The 12,958-nt window shown below is 38.7% G+C and overlaps 1 protein-coding gene across 2 annotated transcripts in view; it reads right to left on the bottom strand.

The window, feature by feature from the left end:
- Positions 1–8,889, bottom strand: part of gabra5 (gamma-aminobutyric acid type A receptor subunit alpha5) — a 30,845-nt gene extending 21,956 nt beyond the window's left edge. Inside the window, exons 1-6 of one of the 2 annotated variants that reach the window (XM_056749833.1) lie at positions 7,897–8,889; positions 7,212–7,358; positions 6,881–7,005; positions 5,931–5,998; positions 4,785–5,005; positions 141–223 (exon numbers count right to left, since the gene is read on the bottom strand). In XM_056749833.1, coding sequence (XP_056605811.1) covers positions 141–223; positions 4,785–5,005; positions 5,931–5,998; positions 6,881–7,005; positions 7,212–7,294 — 580 coding nt within the window. In that variant the 5' untranslated portion in view covers positions 7,295–7,358; positions 7,897–8,889. The remainder of the gene's footprint in view (positions 1–140; positions 224–4,784; positions 5,006–5,930; positions 5,999–6,880; positions 7,006–7,211; positions 7,359–7,896) is intronic. The other variant, XM_056749832.1, reaches the window with a different exon arrangement.
- Between the last annotated feature and the right edge of the window lie 4,069 nt (positions 8,890–12,958).

The raw sequence follows: 12,958 nt of genomic DNA, 5'->3' as shown, positions 1-12,958 counted from the left end.
TCTGAATAATACATGTTTTTTTGCTTTTTTTTATATCAACTAATTGTCAAAACACTTACTGTACAGCAAGTTGGTAAATAACTTTTGTTTTTTTTTTAGCATCATTTTATTCAGAAAGAAAATGCCATTGGTTGACTTACAGCTGCCAAATTTGAGGGGGCAGGCATGAGCATCCATAGGGAAGTCCTCCAACTGCATGGGGCATTCTGCTGATATGGTCAATCTGAAGAAAGAAACATTAACATTTCAAAAGATCTAGTTAAATATCTTTAAAATAACTACTGTATTTGTATAGTTAGATTAAACCGAGTTGAATGTGCTCTTAAGATTTATTTAAAGAACAAGGGTGCCATCCTGTGCTTGAAGTGGAGCACTGCAAAACCGACAAAGTAAATCACTTCTAATTCTAGCTTTCTCGCACACACTGACAAACACTTATTTTTCCAGTTTTTCTCAGCTGTCATTCATGCTTTATTTCAATACCTGAATGCAAAGCATTTTTGGGCTGATAGTGCCACCTGCTGGAATTCTTGAGCGCAACAAGAAAAATACTAACACAACTTAGGGGGTAACTTTTCCAATATCATTTACTTGAAGTACCCCCTGATAGGTATTCCCCCTGAGGAAGTAAATATGTCAATAATTGAATAACATATCTGCAGGTTTAACTTGAAAAACATTTATTTTATTAAACTGTATTGCACTGATGTATACCGTACAGCAGTGGTTCCCAAATGGGGGTACAGTGTCAGTGAATCAGGAGCAGTGTCTGGGTGTGAAATAATGCAAGCTAGGTTAAGAAATGTTGATTTTCCTGAACTGAAAAACACTGCTTTACCTTTAACTGTTATGTCTAATACTTAACAGATTTACATAGTTGCGTAAAGGATCATACAGAAATGTTTATAAGCAATAAACCTGCTTGGGGGAATTAGATATAATAACTGTCTGACTCTCATTTCACTGTATTTTAAAGCAAAATGTTGCGGTCTGGTCAAGGGGTACTTGGCTTGAAAAATTCATAAAAGGGGTACTTAAGTAAAAAATGTTTGAGAACCACTACCTAACCAACCTCATGCAATTCTCTGCATCCCAGTTTGGGAAATCCTGCTGTCATAATATTTCTTTCAGTTCTCACCATTAAGAGAACAGTCACCTTAAATTGCCTCTACTATTGTTTTTCTTATAATTTCTTATATTTATTTTACCTCATTTTAATTACATAAATGTGTTCCGTTGTTTAAAAAACCCGACTACGTTTGCCTTATATGTTTGAAAATTACCGTAAGAAAATCGTTTCATGATTCCCTGTAACATACTTTACAGCTTTTCTGCAGTTTTCCCTGTACAGCTTTTCTGGTTCTAAATTGTTTCAACTTTGTCTAATAACTGCTTTAAAATATGACTTCAACTACAATGCAATCAGTAGTTTTATTACGATTTTATTGCAGCAGAATACATGTTTTTAGGTATAATTAAATGTAAACAAAAACAGTATTTATTCAAGTAAAGTAAGAAAATCAGTTTTCAGAAATGCAGAGAAGACTGCAGTGGCTCGGCAATGGCTGAAACAGCTGTCCTGCAGCGCCCTCTAGTGGAGTAAATACAATTTATGTTCACCTTAAATGTAATTTAGAAGGATTTTTAACATTATAAAAACTATGTAAAGTCATACAACATTACCTGTGAATATGATATTATGTTAAATATTATAGTGATCACTCTGTGGCAAAAGTCTTAGATGTTAGATGTCACAGACTACAGAAAGGTTGCAAAAGCCTCTTTAAAACAACAATCATTTTTGATCAACGTCTGCTGCTGAAGCAAAAGTCATTAGCATGGCCATTTAGCGCAGCAATTGTGGGACGCCAGAGAGGATCATAGCTAGCATTATCATAATGGCTACCTTATTATGCCTCACTGTACCCATTATGCCCTCACTCTCAAAGTCCCTGCTTTCCATTCAGGGCTTTGGTGTAAGCAACGCAATAAGATGTAAGCATTGATTGACCCTCAGACGACAGCATAATAAAAGGCTTGATATTTCCACAGTGCGGAAACTGTTTGAAACCTACATCATCAGCAGCCGAGGAAGGGGCCAGGGTTGAAGGGCACGTGGTTGCATCTCTGACGGGAAACCCTGTGAGAATGTAATTAATGGGGCGGGACACGTGAGGCGCAGTTCCGTCGCTTAATCAACGCTGGGCCTTCATCTCTGACAGCTTGGTGATGAGTTGCTGTATTGGAAAAATGAAAGACTGTCCTCTAAACTCAACCTCTATTCACCCAGCTCACACAACTTTATCAAAACTAGCCATATGGGAGGTGAAGGGCTAGCTATGTTCTTACTGAAAGCAGTATGTGCTGAGGTCAGCGTCGCTGGATGTAGAAGAAATGATGTGGCACTCGAGCCTCGACAAGCTGTGAGTGTTCAAAGCTTCATACTGACTGTGAGCTTTGTTTGGTCTGCGATAGTCCGTTAAAACTATTTCTGCTCGACTGCTGGCTGTCTTTTATATACCATAAACCTTTTCTATAGATGGATTTTGAATCTTTAATAGTGGCTGATCCTGTGCTTAAGCAATATTACGTTTTCAAATATCACGTGTAGTATTAAAGAAAAAACAATGTAAATTATTACTTAAGATATTTATAGTATTAATGAGGTGATCATGTTTTTTTCCTTTACGGTATCTCACACAGTGGGGACTAAACATGCCAAAGCCACAAATCTGCAATATTTTGTGTCACAAAACTGACGTTTTTAGAGAAGAAAAAAAGTATACAGGTTTTTATAACTCACAACTATTTAAAATACTACTGTGAATATTAGAATAGTAAAGAGGAGGTCATTTTTTTTCTTTAAAGAATAGTTCACCCACAAATGAAAGAAACAAATGATTTTGTTTCAAAATCCAGAATTTTTAAGGGAAATAAAAATAACAGCTTTATGTCTGTCACGACGATTTAAAATACTGTCTAAGATATTTATTAGAATAGAAAAGAGGAACCATGTTTCCTATTATAATACGTCTAGACTTTGTATCCATTTGCGCATTTAAAGTTGACTTGTATAATGAAAAATCTGTGACATCTGCGCTATTATTACGTGATATTAATGAACAGTTTAAATGCTTTCATTTAAGATTCATACTCCCAGTTTGCCTATACTGCACCATTCGTATCCACATGCATATACACAAGCTAAGACATTATTCAAGTATGACAGATCCTTCAAAAGATTTGACAGTTTCTAGAACATCTCCCTTTTGTTCAATCTCATAACCTCCTTTTTAACGCTAATAAAAGCCTGTAGACTGCATTCCACTTTTAGAATGTGGGTGGTGAAACAGTTGCCCTGCTTCTTGATGGCAGCTAAGGTTCTCCTCTCCATTCTATAAGGAAAGAGAAGAAAAGCTACTGCTGATCGCTTTTCCGGAAACCATGTGGGCATTAGCGTGTGGTAAAAGGCCCTTTTAATGGTTCGCACTGTTAGGAAATGCAAGCTGGGCAGACTTTATTATGGCCAAGCTACAATAGCTCCAACATCGATTTCTAAATGACATACACTGAGTCATTTCCTTCTCAGAGTCATTAATGTTTGATTGATGAGCTTTGCCTTCAATCTAAATGACAATGTGATCACGAAAAGCAGATCTATTTAAGTCTACACCAACTCAATGATTTCATAATCATTTGTGTGTTTGGTCTCATAATACAGCACAGACAGCAAAAACAACAAACCAACGGATTTTATGCAAATAAAATGATCCGTCTTTTTCATTTATTTTAGATCCCTTTTAGCCCTACTACGTGAAATCTAATTGTATCTGTGTTACCGGATCCCCCTTTGCATCTAAATTTGAGTTAATAAAAGCTAATAACTTGTTTTACAACGCATTAGCATAACTGTAACCTCAGAGAATAAAAGCAACTGACTAACATCACTGTGATTGTGCTCCTCAGCACTTAGTCAAGCGTTTTCCACAGTACTGATGCCATTCTTAGAACAACAATAGCGACTTTTATACAGTCCTAACACAGCGGTGCACAGACCTTGGCAGTGGATTGTTGCTGATGGCAGCATGGCGAGGAGAAACCGTGTGTGTTTGAATGCGAGTGAATGCGTAGGCGCTCTCTCCCTCCGCCCTGCTAGTGCGAGTAATGGAGCAGACAGTCTGTGGAGAACGACTTAACAACGGGGTATAAACATACAGCCACATGCCCTCTTTCTCCTCTGCCTTCGTTGTTTCGCTTTGTCTATCTGGTAAAACCTTGGGTTGATCACCTCAGTCTTGAAGCACAAAGTGAAAAATGAGTAAACAGCAGGGGCACAAAGTCAGGAAAGGGGTGATCGCTCGTGAATATTAATGAGGTGACATCATACCCGTTCTGCAGTCTCAACCGATTTGTTGAAAGTCGGTAACTGTGTGTAGTCGATTTAAGATTGAACTTTTTGAAAGCATATTCATGCCTCCGATTGACTACAGATGGAGAGTCGAGAAATCCTAGCTTTAGCAGGGGCATGCTAAACATTCCCACTGAGATTATATGGTGCGGAACATGAGCAGCTGAGTTCAGCTGGAGCCAAGCTCGCGTGTGTTTTACACATCTGTCAGATGACAAAGGTTCAGTGCACAATGTGGCTGAGGAAGCCATAAATGAAATGTAAGGAAAGATGTATGACTCCACTACCCATAACAACTCAAAACCCTTCAAGCGGATAGTGGTTCACATGCATGCTGACAGGGATATGTTGTTAAGACTACTTTCTAAACTGGTACCTCATGGTGTACAGCAATGTCCCATCATCCTGCAGTCTCAGCAGCTTGTTGGGCGTGGTCATGTTGTGGGCGATGGATTTTTTGCCGTTGAGGAAAAAGGTGTCGGGGGTCCAGATGTTGCTGGCCAGCAGGTTATTCAGAGGTAGCATCACCATTGGGCCCTTGAATCGCAAACGTTCATCTTTCCAGCTTTGACGGAAAAATACGTCAATGGTGTACTCCTGGAAGGAAAACAGGAACATCATTTATTGGAGCACTGGTGGGCGGGGGTGGGGAGGTGGTGGGTGAATTTGAAAAACCTGTCCCGGGTTCTGTGATGAGTGGGATCAATGAGATACCATTGAAGTGGGCTCTGGGGAGAGACGACCAGAACATATATAGCCGTGGAAAAAATAAGAGCCTAATCAAATGTTTTATTTAATCCGCATTTCTTGATGTATTGTGGCTATTCCAGTCCAGTGTGTGCTGAATTTCGACATAATCAAACCTCAGGAGTGATAGAAAGTCTTCCAACAGCAATGTAAAAGACTGACAGCATGACAAGACACATGAAAACTGTGATAAAAATTGAATGTTATCACATTTTTTCACATTTCCTACATGTATAAATATTACTGCTGTGTTGATTAAAAGTGCATGTGATCTTGTTTTCTTCACAGTATTTGAGGTCTGAAAAAATACAGAGCATCTTTTCAGTTATTATGACCTGTTTCTCCAGTTTTCATTGTTTTGCTATAAATACAAATATAAACTATATTTTGATTGGAAATGTGGAAGAAATATAGTTAGTAGTTTAAAGAATGAAACACATAATTATAATAGTTAATTCCGAAAAACTGAAAATAATCTTGAAACACGTTTTCCACAGATATTTTTCATCCTTCTGAATATACAACATGGACCTTTCTAATGGAGAATCAAAGCATAATTTTGCTAGATATAAACAGTAGCATCGGTTCACGTTGAGCTATCTGGCATAGTGAATTTTATTCCTACAGCGGGAAATGTTGGCGAGGTAAAGGAATGATTGAGGCTGGGTTTAATGAAGTGATGGGCCCCTCAATGAATTGGAAACACGGATGGGAATTTCCAGCTGTGCAGTCTAATGAATGCTGTGTCTAAATGAAGAAAGTAAATGCTTCTTACCATCTCGGTATCTGAAACCGGCCCAAAGCTGGTGACAAAGATGTTGGTCTTAATTTCTGTCACTTTCTCTGTAAAGCCACATGCAGAATATGATTAATCAGATTCAGTTATTTTATTTTTATAAAACATCTACTTTTCCAAATATGGAACTGTGATACATTACTATACGATGGCTCATTTACTTTTTAGTGATAGGGACACATGCACAATACATCCAAATATGAAAAAATGTATACGTTTAATGAAGGCTTTGATTCTGACATACAAGCGACATATTTATGAGCTAGCTGTGTTCTCTTTAGATGAATGACTGTCTTTAGTAGAATTCAATTTTATTCATCTGACTGCGTTCGGTCCCATTATTTGTCTACCGACATCACAGCGATTCTCTCTTGTACTCTCTCCCGCATCCTGTTAATAAAGTAGTCCGGTGTTTATTCTCGCTCTCTGCCAGAATGCCTTGCTTTTGCCCTCCAAGAACAATGAACCTGCGCCCTTTGAAAATAACGATAGATTTTTCAAGGTCAGTGGCCACGCGTCCTCCCTCTCTCCACCTCTGTCCCTTCGAAAGAACACTGTAATGGAGAGTGCTGGGAAATTGTGGCCATTTGAGTTTCACAGAGGACCAGGCAATTTCATTGATCACTTCTGCTTTGTGAAAACATCCCTGCTCTGTACTTTTGATCTGTTGGTGGATTGAATAGCAGCAGCAACTATGTGCCTTTTCAAATGATAGTCCTTCATGCTGATGTCACGATGGAATGTAATGAGTTGTTTTTCAAAAACCATCAGGCTTTATCTGAAGATGCCTTTTCAGAACAACTACCAATGGTCAATGTCAAATGTAAATGGTGTAAAAACATTCAAAAGGAAAAAAACACTTCGAAGAAAAGCTTGTTTGTGATCGGGATAATGTTTTAAGATGGAGATGGTATCTAGGCAGAGTTTACCTCCTAGCCCTGGTCGCAGTCTGTTATCATAGCCATCCAACAATCCATCCAGGATCCGTGTGAACACTGTGATGTTATCATTGAGCTCTGACTCTTTAGGCGTCCCTACAGTGGACTGGGAAAGGCTGATCACACAGAATAAATAACTAGGATTACCACAAAGAATGAACAGCCAAAAGAGTTCATTTCCAACCATGAAGTGTTTAAGAACAATGGTCTCGAAATATGCTATCATCAAATAACATATACATTGTTTTACATTTTCTAATAAAAAAATGATCAATTAAATAAAGAGCACGAAATAGAATATTAAATCATTAGAGTTACTCACCTCAGATGGCAGGTGAAAGTCAAGAAAACAACACCGACCCAGAGACTTCTCATTTTGGTGCTGCAGTGTGGTCCATATCCCATACCTGCAAAGAGTCCAGCATACAGTCATCCACACCGGCACTGAAGAGAGTGATATCCAGTCAGGCTGTATCACAGATAATATGATCATTCTCAGTGAGAGGGAATTTTGCAGGTTTCATGTATGACGTACTTTATCATACAATTAAGAAGTCAGATGCAAAATCTCCTCATAAAATATCATATTTAATTCAAAAAAGTTCATCAATCAGCTCTCTGATGAGAATGCATGCTTTGACAGTCTCCCACTTAAAGCTACACAGATTTAGATATTGTACAGATAGTGTCTTTTATTTTATTAAATAAAAAGGACTGTTTTAATTATCACTGTTTTAAAGCATTTCAAATAGCTGATTTTATGACAGAAACCTAAACAATGTCTAAAAAGCATGATCAGATCTCGTAAATATCAGTTATGTACGTTTCTTGCAACGCGCTTGTTTGTAATTTGTCTGTCAGGTCGCAGAGTTTGCAGCAGCCGTAATTCTTAGTTGTAACAGCCTCTGGCGTATAAACTTGTCCAACTCAGTATTGGCATTTAAAGCGAGACTTACAAAGAAGTGTATATCAGAAAAAGAATCCCACTGTAAAGCCCCATATCTTACCTAAATTGTGCGATGGATACACGTTGAAGAACGGCAACGAATTCCTTTTGAAGCGCTTAGCAAAATCCCGCAATGTTCAGATTACAGCTGTAGGGAGATGCGTTGTTCTTCACATACATCCAGTCTAACAAACACACAGACTCATTGTTCCGTCTCCTCGTACGTTTCAGTGACTGAGCGCCCGCTGCAGAGGAACCCTTCCTTTCGTCTGCATCCCAAAAACCTCTTCATCACTCATAAATCCAATTGAACAACAGTAAGCGCGCAGTAGACAACATCCCCTTAAACAGTCTGTTTTTTCTCTTTCTTTATTCTCCCTCTACACAGCGCATCCCCTTTAAAACACCATTACTTTTCCTTTCATCCTTCTACATCGCTTTTTGTGCCAGCCTACCGTACAGCATCTCAACGCTGATCTGCGCGTCCGTTCGTGCGTAACAGACTTCAACGGGATTCGCCGCTTACCGGGTCGCCGGTTCGGACGTCCGTCGCCGTCTCCGATCCGACTCGACTCGACTGTCACTCCAGTAGCATTAGTTCATATTTGGAGCAAAGTAATAGGACGTCACCTCCGCTCGCTCTGCATAATTGTCCCCCGAGGGAATTTTTAGCGGCGTTTGAAACTTATTAAGTTTATTTAGAAAAATGCGCGATTAGCCCGTCACGGGCGAGCGATAAATGCGTAGACGGTGAAAAACGACGGATTTCCCAACAACTCTGCTTGGTGGGCATTTTCTGACCGAGCATTTACCCGTACGCAGCTCCCTTGAGTCAGTGTTTAATGAAGACCGGCTTTCTCTAAGGACTATCAGCAGACCAATACTGTATATATATCCACAGATATCCACTTATTGTTTAAATACAAGATGAGCTTTTTTCAGTTATTGTAATGGGCGTCATGATCTTAAATAAACTAGTCAACTGTGTATATACATACTTTAATTTATATACAAATATATAATCATAGGTCGGAGAGAGAGAGAGTATTTCTGATTTTTGCCCAAACCAAATGCGTAATGAATGGAGCGCGTTGTGTTTTCTGTATGTATTTGGGAAAGAAACAGAATTGTTACCGGTAGTTATGAGGACAGCCATCAGAGGGAACTCTTATCCCATTTTTTATGCTGAAAATGACTCCGCAGTGCCTAAACTTGGTCAATACATGACAACCAGAACAGAAGACAACAAGCTCCAATTTCATGTATTTGAGTGAAACCTATTACAATTTCTGCTGAATTGGGGACGACTGACATTAAAGGTACTTTAGGCCTACTGTAGCAGCCTACATAAACATAATACGCAGAATATAAGTTTGGACTGGCAGAGAGAGTACAAATTTTTCATCAGACATAAACAAGCCTACTGTATTTATGTTGTTAGGAATGTGGGATTGTTGACTTAATAAAAACACTATAACCTTAAAGATGATATTTTTTCTATTCAATAAATCATTTCTTTTGTGTGACCCAGTAAAGATGTACTTAAAACGGGTACATCCAGATTACAGTACTGTTGAGGGGTTTAACACCGATGTACAGTAGCCTATTGGAGCACATAATTTAACATTATGGGGCGGTTTCCCGGACAGGGTTTAAGCCTAGTTCAAAACTAACTAAACGTTAGAGGTTTCTTGATTGAAAACAACTTATACTGACATATTTTAAAATATATCAGTACGATTGTTTTGTCTCAACATGCACAGTTATGTTTTTTTGTAACGTATGTTGATTTTACCAAGGCCTAGTCCTGGTTTAAAATAATCCCTGTCCGGAAACCATCCCAAAGTGTTCACATTTTGTCAGAGTACTGGTTACAAAAAAATGAATGTATTTTCTAAACAACATTAATTCAAGGTTCATCAATTCGCACTGCATCGTCGTGAGACATAAACAAAAAATAACAATGTGATATTAGTCATGCATTCTGGGGATTTATTCTTTTTGAAACGCTTCAGTCCGAACGCTAATATTGATGTGTGAATACTGAATACTTGATGTGTATTCCAGAGACTTTCACAAGAGAGCAGCTGTTACATCTCCAGTCCACCTGTGCCCTGTGAGCATCTGAAAATCTTGATTTAGTTATTGCGTACAGTATGTGGGCATGTTAAACAGAGCTTGAATAACTAAGATTATATGAACAGGATAATTACAGCCATCTTTCCTGCCAGTTTGAATTCAAGCCACGTATCAGAAGTCATATTGATAAGAACTAATGATATCTGGTCATTATTTTCATACGTCAGATTTTTTATAAGTTGTCTTTTTTTAGAGGACACAAGCCAATGTTACATGATTTAAAATAATTTATTGTAAAATGAGTAACATTCCATTGTTAATTGTAAACCAATTCCTTTCTCTGTTTTGCAGGAATGCTGTGGATGGGAATAAAAAACTGTTTGCAATCTATGACACGAGGTAAGTTATAGACTACATGTGAGTCCTTTTAATTAACCCCAAAAGGAAATTTTGTCCACATTTACTTACTATCTTGTCATTTCAAACCTGTATGAGTTTCTTCCAAAGAACACAAAAGATGATTTTTTTAAGAATTCTGGTAACCAAACAATGGCCGTACCCATTCACTTCTTGTTCGGTTACCAACATTCTTCAAAATATGCCAAAATGCCAAGAGGGTGATGAAATGAAGACATTTTCATATTTGGGTGAACTATCCCTTTAATGTAATTTTAAGGTAAACAGCACCAAAAAATTACTTGTTGTCATGTTCATCCTCACTTTTCTCTCTCTTCAGTGGAACACAAGAGAAAAATAAAAGAATGTTGACACTACACAATAAAAGGGAATACTGACTGAGGCTGTCAGTCACTCACATTCTGCCTCAGATCTCCTTTGCAATCTAAAGAAGTCAGTCAGCCATACAGGTCTGAAACAACAGGGGTTCTAAAAAAGAAGTCAATTTTTGCTCTCTCTCACTTGATCTGTATTATTCGATCTGTATTACAAATTATTTCGCAGTGAGTTCTGTCCTACAATCTAAAACAAATCAGGTCCCAATGTCTCAGTGCAATATTCACTTCATCCACAGGATGTATTCATCTGCATCCATTTAATCTGGAGGAGGTTGTGGGGGCATGTGGAGGAGGGAGGTTTTATGCATCTGCAACTGACACTAATAAAAGAAAAAACCCTTTTTAGAGGAAGCCAGTACAACTGTTTTCATTCCCACTCAGTGATATTGCACTAGCTCATCCCACAGTAGATTAGAACATTCTGAACATTTAGAACATCTAGTGGGCTTAGGGAACACTGGTTTACACCTCACAATAGGAGGGGTCAGAGGAGACTGCCCATTTTAAATACTTTTTTGGCCATAGAGACAAAGATCATACTAAAATGTTTCAGTCCTCCCACAGTTTGATTATAAAGTCTTTACCAGCATTTGGCTTGCTGTGTGACCGTGACTTGCTGCCATTTGCTCAACCCACACACTGAGGAGCCTTTGCATTTGCAGATGATGTGTGAGTGGAGTGCTTTGTTTGGATGATAAGATGTGGGTGTGTGTGGGTAAGTGCTGCTCAGTACAACCCTCACTTCCCATCTCTCTCCTTATAGTATCTGTTCCTGATAAATGTTTATGTAGCAAGAAGCATAGAAATCATTCACTAAAATATTGCATGATATCAATTTTTAGCAACATTTTTATTATTGAATACTTCTCTATGAAAGTGTCAGATTAAACGGTGAAAAAATTGCAATTGCAAATAGAATGTTCTTTAAATAATTCTAAGATTAAAGAGACTCAAATCGTACAGGCCAATCTAAATGTATCTATTATTGTCTCCCAATACCAACACTCTTTCAGACAGTGGATCAATAGCTAAATGTAGGCATCTTAGAACAGAATAATTTGTAATAAGGACAAAGGAAGAAAGAGCCTCCAAAAACATCTTAGTGGATTCTCTGCCGTCGCCTCTCTGGAATAAAGCTTCCGAATCTGTACCAGGAAGCACAGCCACATCCCCGTGTATCCGGCGTCTGTGTCTAAAAGCATTAGGGCGGCATTGGTCCGCACACTCCAGCCTTAATGCACCATGAGGGATTTAAGAAGGCCACTAACTTCAACCAATGACTGCGTCAATCTACCAATGCCTCCTGTAAACTACCTTTCTGTTCAGTCCGAGCAATTTGCCCTGTAATTCTGGACACGTGTCAAATGAACAGGTTTTAATTTAATGATGAGTTTTAAAGTCTTGATAGCCGCCATTTTACCTATGCTAAATCTCCAGCAGACTGTCAGGCCTCATTGAAAATCTGATTATGTATAATAAAATTGTCTGAAGGCTCACTGGTGGAGCCTTAATATCCACTGATGGTGAGTGGTGGTAAGGACAAGTAATATATCAGATTGATTCCATCACCGAAGGTGTCAATGAAGCAGCATTATTCTTCTTGCACTCCACGTGCTGATCTGTTTATCACTATGTGTGTGCGCGTGCACAGAGGTATACAGTACAGGAGGTGTAATGCGCTAATACATTTCTAAAGCAATGCCATTTGACACCTTTGGAGAAGATCGCGCAGCTGAGAGAACGCGCACGTGCGCGTGTCCACACTCAGATCTAAGGAAATGGTACTTTACAGTTATGACCACATTCACAGTAACATCTCTTAAAAAGCCTACTTTTCTCGCCATTGAACGGCAAGGAACGAATTTACAACGGAAGAAAGTCGTGACTATATGCTTGGCGAGTTGTTGTAGGCTGCTTTTTCCTCAGAGCTTTGAATTTATGTGCACAGGTTGAGTTAAAGTTCTGCACCAACAGCACAAAAATCGTAACACTTTTCTGAATGCCGTCGATCTCTTGAATGCGAAGACGAAGCTGAATCAAGCCACGACTGAAACGCAAACTTCTGCTCTAAAACTTAGACACACACGTACTTTTTTCTCTTTTTCAAATTTTTGCTGACACCACAAGAGTTTCTCGTGTGGGTGTGTCCTGCTTTTACTATTATAATGTTGACAAAGTAAACTCGCCGCTGTCTATAAAACTGCGTTCCCGCCATAGCTCGTGGAACATCAAGTCACGTGAACGCGTATA

Source organism: Triplophysa dalaica, chromosome 6, assembly GCF_015846415.1.
Source record: "Triplophysa dalaica isolate WHDGS20190420 chromosome 6, ASM1584641v1, whole genome shotgun sequence".
Classification (NCBI taxonomy): domain Eukaryota; kingdom Metazoa; phylum Chordata; class Actinopteri; order Cypriniformes; family Nemacheilidae; genus Triplophysa; species Triplophysa dalaica.
Note: the sequence above shows the minus strand (reverse complement) of the source record. Positions and strands in the feature narration are given on the sequence as shown.